A 10572-nucleotide genomic window follows, 5' to 3' on the forward strand; every position below is an offset into this window, starting at 1 on the left:
TAAGTTTAGATATATTGAGTGGTCTTTTGATCAAGTTCACGGGGAAGGGACCGAAAAATCTATGAAAATGGCCAAAAATGTCAAGGATAATTTGTTTAAATTGTACACCTGGTACAAATCTGCCCATGACCAAACTAATGTGACCATTCGGTCATCCGGTCCATCAGATAATCAATCTGTTGTTGATGCTCAACCTAGAAATTCTTCACATTTTCTAAGGGCTGATGCATTTAAGCAACATTTGAAGGATAAAGATACCATTGATAAAAAAAATGAACTTGAGAGGTACTTGAATGATCCTTGTACAAATGATAATGACAAATCATCCATTCTAACTTGGTGGAAACAAAATAAACCTCTTTACCCAATCCTAGCAGCAATGGTGAAAGAAATTTTGGCCACCCCTGTATCAACCGTAGCTTCGGAGAGTGCATTTAGCACGGGGGGAGAGTTTTAGAATGTTATAGGAGCTCTTTGAGTCCAGCAGTGGCTGAAGGGCTGATATGTACTCAGAACTGGTTGAAGCCAGCTCGTACATATTTCAAAGACATCAATTACACAGAAGAGTTTGGGATAACTGAGGAAATCATATCAGGTACCAAAATTCTTGCTCAATATTTATTTATTTATATATTTTTGTTGGTTTCCATTAACTATAACATTTTCATTTTTATTGTTTCAGAATTTCAACAATGCTTCATAACCGCAAATATTGGGGCTGCTGGAGTTGGAGCAGCAGTTGGAGGTGCTACTGGTGCTGCTGTAGGTTCTACTCAAACACAACCAATAGGTTGTGATTGAGAAATATGATGCTTCTAATTTTGTAAGATAATGACTATTTTGCATAATTATTTCTACTTTTTTATACTTAATTTATATTATACTAATTCTGCTTTTATTTATTTTTCCACAGTTTGAAATCATTTTGATATTTTGGAGTCATATATGACTTGTACATCTTGGCACAACACATAATTATATTTTGTAAGTCTTTTTTGGGAGGTCAAATTTTCTGTGATGAATCTTGGCACTCACTCAAGCTTCAATGAAATTAGGTAATGTTTAATTACTATATATCAGTTTTAATTTAACATTCATTATACTTATAATCTATTCAAATTCATTTCAGATTAAGATGTTTTGCTTGTTGGAATTTGGCATTTTGTTTTCAAATGTTTGGCTTGCTTACTATGAGACTGCTCATTTGTCAAAGAGGTACTTTATTTTATAACAAAACTGATTTGTCCATGTGGTTGTGAATAGATGATTTATCAAAACTGACTTAATTCATTTAATACATTTTCCTGTAGTTTTAAAATATTGTTTCATTTAATTTCCATGTAGTTGTGAATTGAAAGCCACAAAACTCTATAACAGTAAGTAACGGTTCCAAGCAACATTAAATTTCCATGTAGTTGTGATTGAGGTACTTGTTATAATTAAATATTGTTTCATTTAATTTTCATGTAATTGTTAAATGATGATTTATCAAGAATGGAACCTTATAATTTTCCCATGCTCTTTCCTCTTTATAGGGTCAAGCTCTAGAATAGGCATTGCTGAGTTGAACCATGGGAAAGTGAATGCTCAATAGATTTAATTGGTGTACAAACAATAGGTTCCGTTGATATCAAGGTATTTATTTCCTCTATTAAACAATCAATTGAAATAAGAATTAAAAGAATGTTATGTCAAAAACCACTGCATCAATATTTTGGCTGTTCCTTTATTTTTGGTTGTACTTTGCAACAATCAGTGTTAATGTTATTCATGTTTCCCTTATTGTATTAAATTGTTAGGTTCAGCATATGCAGATTCAACATACCCCAATTCAACAAATATGCCAATTCAACAATGCATAATGGTTTATCTATATCTTTATCTCAAGAACTACAATCACAATATTTGTCCTTCTTGTTGGATGAATTATTGATCATGTTGCTTGTTGGATGGTTTTAAACTTCTTTGATACTCACTATGGATGATTGTAATTATAACTTTAGATGTGTTGTGTCTATATTAATAGTGTTGTTATAATGCTAAATGTTAAGATAATTAGACATGTGATTGATAATATATTTATTAATAGCCTTGAGCTTGATATATGGATTTGATTTTATATAATGATATCCTATATTCAATGACTTTGTGATGAATGATGTTATAGATAGGGGTGGACAAAGTCATTGAATATAGGATATCATTATATAAAATCAAATCCATATATCAAGCTCAAGGCTATTAATAAATATATTATCAATCACATGTCTAATTATCTTAACATTTAGCATTATAACAACACTATTAATATAGACACAACACATCTAAAGTTATAATTACAATCATCCATAGTGAGTATCAAAGAAGTTTAAAACCATCCAACAAGCAACATGATCAATAATTCATCCAACAAGAAGGACAAATATTGTGATTGTAGTTCTTGAGATAAAGATATAGATAAACCATTATGCATTGTTGAATTGGCATATTTGTTGAATTGGGGTATGTTGAATCTGCATATGCTGAACCTAACAATTTAATACAATAAGGGAAACATGAATAACATTAACACTGATTGTTGCAAAGTACAACCAAAAATAAAGGAACAGCCAAAATATTGATGCAGTGGTTTTTGACATAACATTCTTTTAATTCTTATTTCAATTGATTGTTTAATAGAGGAAATAAATACCTTGATATCAACGGAACCTATTGTTTGTACACCAATTAAATCTATTGAGCATTCACTTTCCCATGGTTCAACTCAGCAATGCCTATTCTAGAGCTTGACCCTATAAAGAGGAAAGAGCATGGGAAAATTATAAGGTTCCATTCTTGATAAATCATCATTTAACAATTACATGAAAATTAAATGAAACAATATTTAATTATAACAAGTACCTCAATCACAACTACATGGAAATTTAATGTTGCTTGGAACCGTTACTTACTGTTATAGAGTTTTGTGGCTTTCAATTCACAACTACATGGAAATTAAATGAAACAATATTTTAAAACTACAGGAAAATGTATTAAATGAATTAAGTCAGTTTTGATAAATCATCTATTCACAACCACATGGACAAATCAGTTTTGTTATAAAATAAAGTACCTCTTTGACAAATGAGCAGTCTCATAGTAAGCAAGCCAAACATTTGAAAACAAAATGCCAAATTCCAACAAGCAAAACATCTTAATCTGAAATGAATTTGAATAGATTATAAGTATAATGAATGTTAAATTAAAACTGATATATAGTAATTAAACATTACCTAATTTCATTGAAGCTTGAGTGAGTGCCAAGATTCATCACAGAAAATTTGACCTCCCAAAAAAGGCTTACAAAATATAATTATGTGTTGTGCCAAGATGTACAAGTCATATATGACTCCAAAATATCAAAATGATTTCAAACTGTGGAAAAATAAATAAAAGCAGAATTAGTATAATATAAATTAAGTATAAAAAAGTAGAAATAATTATGCAAAATAGTCATTATCTTACAAAATTAGAAGCATCATATTTCTCAATCACAACCTATTGGTTGTGTTTGAGTAGAACCTACAGCAGCACCAGTAGCACCTCCAACTGCTGCTCCAGCTCCAGCAGCCCCAATATTTGCGGTTATGAAGCATTGTTGAAATTCTGAAACAATAAAAATGAAAATGTTATAGTTAATGGAAACCAACAAAAATATATAAATAAATAAATATTGAGCAAGAATTTTGGTACCTGATATGATTTCCTCAGTTATCCCAAACTCTTCTGTGTAATTGATGTCTTTGAAATATGTACGAGCTGGCTTCAACCAGTTCTGAGTACATATCAGCCCTTCAGCCATTGCTGGACTCAAAGAGCTCCTATAACATTCTAAAACTCTCCCCCCGGTGCTAAATGCACTCTCCGAAGCTACGGTTGATACAGGGGTGGCCAAAATTTCTTTCACCATTGCTGCTAGGATTGGGTAACAAGGTTTATTTTGTTTCCACCAAGTTAGAATGGATGATTTGTCATTATCATTTGTACAAGGATCATTCAAGTACCTCTCAAGTTCATTTTTTTTATCAATGGTATCTTTATCCTTCAAATGTTGCTTAAATGCATCAGCCCTTAGAAAATGTGAAGAATTTCTAGGTTGAGCATCAACAACAGATTGATTATCTGATGGACCGGATGACCGAATGGTCACATTAGTTTGGTCATGGGCAGATTTGTACCAGGTGTACAATTTAAACAAATTATCCTTGACATTTTTGGCCATTTTCATAGATTTTTCGGTCCCTTCCCCGTGAACTTGATCAAAAGACCACTCAATATATCTAAACTTATAATGAGGGTCAAAAATCACTCCAAAATAAAGAAATTGATTGATGTTCTTTTCCTCTCCCCAATATTTATCGTACTTACGCTTCATCTCATGTCCTACTGAGGCTAAATCAGAGTTCAAGTTCATAGATGCTTCTTGAAGCTCACCAAAAACAGATGATAATTGGTGGTAAGCAGTGTGCAATGACACTTGTTGAGATGAAGAAAATACCTTGGTGGCTTCATAGAAAATTTTCAAAAATTTCACAAAGGCCCTAGCCTTTTCCCAATCAGTATAGCAAGGAGGACCATGACGTCCAAACCATTCCACATACCCTACATCTTCTCCTTCTAATTTTTCAAATGCTGTTTGGAACTTCTCAGCAGCATCCAACATCATGTATGTCGAGTTCCACCTCGTGGAAACATCGAGACATAGATGTTTCCTACAAGTAATCCTAGAAAACTCAACACACTCTTTGAATTTCAATGCCCTTTGTGGTGAAGATCTCACAAATCTCACAGCATTACGAATGCTTGACACAGATGAATCTTGTTCTTTCAATCCATCATTAACAATTAAATTCAAAATATGTGCGCAGCAGCGCATATGAAAAAAATCAGCTTCACCCATTAATCCATTCTTGATATGAACCCTTTTCTTTAAATATGCTACAGCTACATCGTTGGACGATGCGTTGTCAACAGTGATTGTAGACACATTTCTAAGACCCCATTCCCTCAATACATCCTCAAGTTTTCTACCAATGGTCTCCCCTTTGTGATTAGGAACTAAACTAAAGCTAATGATTCTTTTTTGGTAGTTCCAATCATTGTCAACAAAGTGAGCTGTAACTGTTATATAGCTAAGGTTTTGAATGGAAGTCCAACAATCTGTAGTAAGTGCTACCCTGCTGCAATCAGACCTAAAATAAGCTTTCAATCGCAACTTCTCATCTAGATACAACTGAAAACAATCCCTAGCAACTGTCCTCCTAGATGGGATAGTCAAAAGTGGTTCTAATTGATTACATAAGAATATAAAACCCTCACCATCAACTACTCTAAATAGGTGTTCATCAAGGATAACAAACAGAGTTATTGCCTTTCTACAAGCTTCTTTATCAAACTTTGGGCTAACAGAAATCAAGCCACCACTACCAAAAGCAAGGTTGGTTTGTTTCAGGTCATTTTCTAGGTAAGGATTTTTGTAACAAATTTTGGAGTGGGCGAGCATGTTAGACGTTCCGTGTGATTTAGGATCACATCTATATCGTTTATGGCAATGCTTACAGGCAGCAGTTCGTTCCACAACATCAGTTAATTCGATAAAATGGTCCCAACATGAAGATTTTTTCTTGGGACCATCCGCATTAGGCCTCCTTCTCTTTCTACTATGGTCAATAGGAGGGATAAGAGCCTCAGTTGCAGCTGCAAACGATTAATAAAGCATACAAAAATACACTTAGTAAAACAAAAACATTTACATAAAAAAGAACACTAGTTAATAAATTATTTATTTTTCACATACTGTATCTACTAATGAGCATGAAAGAAACACTAGTAATAAGTAGTATTAGATTATTAAAAGGAATACTAGTTATATATTTGTTTGTTCACATACTGTACAAACACAAAATCAGGTTAAAAGGAATACTAGTAGTTTTAAAATATTGTATTAGATTATTAAAAGGAATACTGTATTATATATTTGTTAATTCATATCAGGTTTTTCAAAACACAAAATAAAATTAACATTTGAAAACTTCTAATAGCCTAACCAATATTTCACATTCAAACAACATAGGCAAAAAATAGAGTTAATTAACACTTACTGTCTTGTTGTTCTTGCTCCATAATTTCCAACCCAACTGGTGGTACTTCTCTACTACTATCTCCTTGCTCCATCTTTCCAATTTCCAGTCCATATAATAAAACATGTCAAAACAAAATCCAACAAAATAATTAATACAAATAAATCAAGAATCAGAGAGATAACATTAGCTATTAAATCAAGAATCAAACAGAAAAGTAACATTACCTGATTAGAGTTTTTTAGAAGAATCAGAGATCTAACATGTCAAAACAAATAAATAATGTTAGTTTATAACTTTGAAACATTAAAACTCAAATATTCATATGAAAACTCATGAACAAAGTAAAACCCTAAATATATAGAAGAAACAAAAGACTGAAAAAATAGAAGAAGAAAACGAAAATACCTTAAAGAAGATGATGAAGAAGAGTTCAGTGAACAATATACACGGTTTAGAAGAAGGATCTATGCCATATTAAGGTTTTTGCAGCGGCGACGGTGGATTAGGGTTTGAGAAGATGAACAGTTCTTGAAGAGAAAGTGAGAGAGCGTGAGATGAGAAAAGTGAGGAAATGTGTGTTTTGCTGAGTCTGAATGGAAAAAGGCTAGGGCCTTTGTGAAATTGCCAGCATGTAAAATTGTGAATTAAACCGGTTCGGTTCGGTTTTAAATGGTTCATATATATAGGTCCGAACCGGTCCAATGCTACCCATATTAAACTGTTTGGACCAACCGATTAAACCGTTTAACCGACCCAGCCCAATCCCTTTTCATTTTTTTTTCCGGTTATGCCGGTTCCGGATCGGGCTTGGACCGTTTGTCCAGCCCTAGTTATAGATATAGAAAAATCTGACTAGTCAATTTTATGTGAAAATAAATTATTTTAAAATATTAAAAGAAAAGTTAACTTTCTTGTAGTTGGGCTGCAATTTTAAATAGGCACAACCCGTATAAATCCAACCGAGATACCCGTCAAACCGTCAAACCGAAACCGAATTTAACCGATATTAAATTAACCAAAATTGGGTCTATTTTCTTCATCCACGGTTTATCTTGGTTTGGGTTTTTGGACCCGAAACCGACCGGACCCGACCGTTTGTCCACCCCTATTTGACACGATTGGTTATGTTCGATCAAAAGAATTATTCGACCAACCATGCAATTTGTGAAAAAATAAAATTAAACTTACATTGGTAAATAGCAAGAAAATTTTCCCTCCTCCACGTATTCTCAAAAGTCTTTCAAATTTCTAACTTCTCCCCTCTTTAAATCATACAATTCGAATGGGATTGGGATTTATTTGTATTATGTAATTAGGATGATAAAAAGTAGTTATAAATAGAAATATGTATTTTATAGATTCGGAGCATTGAGCACTTGAAAATAACTTGCTCAGAACTAGTAAATAAAATAGTGAAATAATAACATTGCATTTAAAGAGAAATAACTGTATATAAAAGAAAAATAATCTACGTGTTTTTTTTGTACAACATGTTATTTTAGTTTTAAATTTAGTAGGATAGAACAATCTCTTTAGTGTTGAAAATCCATCACAATCTATGGAGAATTTCAATCAATATTATTAACAAGATTGTTATCACCCACACAATAACAATGAAAAGAGAAGAACAATGAAGAAATAAAATAAAGAACGATGAAGGAGAAGAAGAATATTCTGCGGAGTTTCTCTCTATCCACATCCTATGAAAAACTTCTTTATTCACTTTACAACTGCAAAATTCTATGAATAGAATATTCTCTATTATTACAAGAATAAGGGTTACTCCATTTATTTATAGGTTTAGATTAGCTTGCACCCCAAGTTAAATGGCAAAATTATAAAAGTAAAAAATAGTTAACATTACTAAAATTACGCCAAAGTCGAAATCATGTGTGAAGCAACATGCTTCGACACTTCGACACACTAATACAACTCAACACACTAGGTGATTCGACACTTCCTTGCTTCTGTCGAGCAACCTGTTTTGACACAAGAAATTACAATTCAACACACCACCTAATTCATTGTGTCTAAGCTATCTACATTCATCATAACTCTTATTCTTCTGAACACTTCGACCTGCACTCCCTTCGTCATGATGTCTGCAATCTGATTCTCAGTTCTGCAGTGTTCCACATTCATCTTCCCATCTGCTACCTGCTCTCGAAGATAATGGAACCTCATTTTGATGTGCTTGCTTCGACCATGTGCTATGGATTCTTCACCAGATTGATAGCTGACATGCTGTCGATCTTCATGGTAATTTCTCCATGACTTTTCGCTATTATCTCTTTGACCAGATTCACCATCCATGTTGCTTGACATGTACAGAGGGAAGCAACTATGTATTCTGCTTCGCACGATGATAATTCTACAACTGGCTCCTTTCTCGAACTCCAAGCAACTGGTGCACCACCTAGCATAAACACATAGCCAGCTGTGGATTTTCGATCCTCAGCATCACTACACCAATTTGAGCCGGTGTATCCCACTAGTTCGCATTCTTTTCCTTCATCAGCTGCAGGAAATAAAATGCCATAGTCGAGCGTTCCTTTCAGATACCTTAGTATCCTCTTCGCCGCTGCTAGATGTGATACCTTTAGCTTCTGTATGAATCTACTCACCATACCTACAATGTATGCTAAGTCAAGCTTCAAGCCATTTCAACTCTTCCGTTCTAACTACCTCACTCATAATAGGATTAATCCTCGTCTTATATTCTCTAGAGGCTCTGGAGTCTTCTTCTAGCATAATTCTGTACATGCATAAATAGGGGCTAATCCCTTTTAGATCAGATATGTTGTATCCTAAAGTTGTAGGATAATTCCTTAACACAACCAAGAGTTTCTCATTCTCGTCTCTATCAAGATCAACATTAACTATAATTGGACGATCAAGTTGCTCATCTACAAACTCATATCTCAGATTTTTGGGTAATTCCTTAAGCTCTACTGATGGTTGCTTAGGTATAGGCATAAGGTTAGGAGTAAGTGAAAGCCATTCTCTTAGGCTATCATCTACATATAGGTGATAATATTCAGCCTCATGTTCCTCTAGCATGGCTGCAGCTGGAAGTTCGACCAACTTTGTAGTTGGTGGTGTATCTGACGCCAACTCTTTTATGCACTCATTACTAATGTCTATAAAATAACATGTATCATTAATAGCTAGAGCCTTTAGAAATTGGGAAATAATAAACTCAATTTTCTCCTCCCCAACTTCAAAGGATAGTTTCCCTCATTTCACATCTATGATCGCACCAACAGTGGCAAAAAATGGTCTTCATAATATGATGGGGATGTTGGAGTCTTTCTTTTATATCCATTACTATAAAGCCAGTAGGAATAAAAAACTGCCGAGTATGCACTCAAATGTTTTCCAGCTTACCTACAGGGTACTTAACGGAACGATCGACTAACTGGATGGACATCCTTGTAGGTTTTAAGTCTCCTAATTTCAGCTTCTCACATATTGAGAGAGGCATCAAACTAACACTAACTACCATATCGCAAAGTGCATTGTAGATGACAAACTTACCAATTACACATGGAATGAAAAAACTACCCGGGTCTTTCAACTTTGGTGGCATATTGTTTTAAATAATGGCGCTACACTATGCAGTGAGTGCCACTGTCTCGCCATCTTTGAGTTTTTTCTTGTTTAATAGAATCTCTTTGAGGAACTTAGTGTTGGTTCTATGTGCTGGCATCAATTTTGGTAAAACCTAGAGTTCTCACAAGTTGTCACAAGTGTTGTCTTGACATGAGATAACAGGTTCTTGCAGGGTGTTTAAAATATGGTTGTGCAGGATTCAGCTGAGATGTCAGACCCGATGTCAAGACATCTGTATACAGAACATTCAATCTGAATGTTATGTATTTTGTGATTGCGCTTTTTATGCTAATTTATGTGTGATTGATGAGAAGATTGAACACACCATGCAATCAGTAATTAAAACCAGATTGATTTATTTTCCAACAAGATATGATCAGTTGTCATAAGAAGATACGAATGGAAAATAGTTTTAGGGTTTTATGATGTCCAAGCCCAGTCAAACGCTTCTATATAAAGGGTGAAATTCTGGTATCAGATATGAGACGTCGAAGGTAATGTCACGACACTAATATCTGAGTAACACAAACAAGATAAAGATAAAGAATGGTAATGCAAAAGACACAAGCAATTGTTAACCCAGTTCGGTGCAACTCACCTACGTCTGGGGGCTACCAAGCCAGGAAGGAAATCCACTAAATAGAATCACTTCAAAGACTCTCAATACACTTCAATAAGTTACAATCTTTCTCACCTAATCTCTACCCGTGCAATTTCTACCTAAGCACTCTTAGATATGAGAACCCACTCACTCCCCCTCAATCACACTTGTGATTTTAAACAACAATTCCTTGTGAAAAGAAGATACTTTTCAATAACACACACTTGATCTTACTTA

The 10572-nt window shown here is 34.0% G+C and overlaps 1 protein-coding gene and 2 long non-coding RNA genes across 3 annotated transcripts; 1 reads left to right on the forward strand and 2 right to left on the reverse strand.

Annotated features, from left to right (window-relative positions):
* The first annotated feature begins 468 nt into the window (after positions 1–468).
* Positions 469–2101, forward strand: LOC127135103 (uncharacterized). Its single transcript, XR_007808417.1, has 7 exons — positions 469–595; positions 683–823; positions 914–1055; positions 1130–1215; positions 1345–1426; positions 1536–1635; positions 1800–2101. It is a non-coding gene; the product is annotated as an uncharacterized LOC127135103 (long non-coding RNA).
* Positions 2102–2226: 125 nt separating this feature from the next.
* LOC127135104 (uncharacterized) lies at positions 2227–3839 on the reverse strand. The gene is made up of 7 exons (XR_007808418.1): positions 3733–3839; positions 3505–3645; positions 3273–3414; positions 3113–3198; positions 2902–2983; positions 2693–2792; positions 2227–2528 (listed from the first exon to the last, which is right to left on the reverse strand). It is a non-coding gene; the product is annotated as an uncharacterized LOC127135104 (long non-coding RNA).
* Positions 3840–3849: 10 nt separating this feature from the next.
* LOC127135789 (zinc finger BED domain-containing protein RICESLEEPER 1-like) lies at positions 3850–6866 on the reverse strand. The gene is made up of 4 exons (XM_051062421.1): positions 6528–6866; positions 6141–6377; positions 3923–5736; positions 3850–3870 (listed from the first exon to the last, which is right to left on the reverse strand). The coding sequence occupies exons 2-4, from the start codon at positions 6211–6213 to the stop codon at positions 3850–3852; spliced, it is 1908 nt and encodes a 635-aa protein (XP_050918378.1). The 5' UTR covers positions 6214–6377; positions 6528–6866.
* Positions 6867–10572: the final 3706 nt, after the last annotated feature.

The sequence above is a fragment of the Lathyrus oleraceus genome, chromosome 4, assembly GCF_024323335.1.
Source record: "Lathyrus oleraceus cultivar Zhongwan6 chromosome 4, CAAS_Psat_ZW6_1.0, whole genome shotgun sequence".
NCBI classification, from domain to species: domain Eukaryota; kingdom Viridiplantae; phylum Streptophyta; class Magnoliopsida; order Fabales; family Fabaceae; genus Lathyrus; species Lathyrus oleraceus.

What these genes read in the sequence shown, in the direction of transcription:
- LOC127135789 (XM_051062421.1), bottom strand. Translation starts at nt 6,213, where the DNA reads ATGGAGCAAGGAGATAGTAGTAGAGAAGTACCACCAGTTGGGTTGGAA. An exon ending in GGAGCAAGAACAACAAGACA is followed by an intron (nt 5,737 to 6,140) that starts GTAAGTGTTAAT and finishes AATCGTTTGCAG; the next exon opens with CTGCAACTGAGGCTCTTATC. An exon ending in AAGAAATTTTGGCCACCCCT is followed by an intron (nt 3,871 to 3,922) that starts GTATCAACCGTA and finishes GGAGAGTTTTAG; the next exon opens with AATGTTATAGGAGCTCTTTG.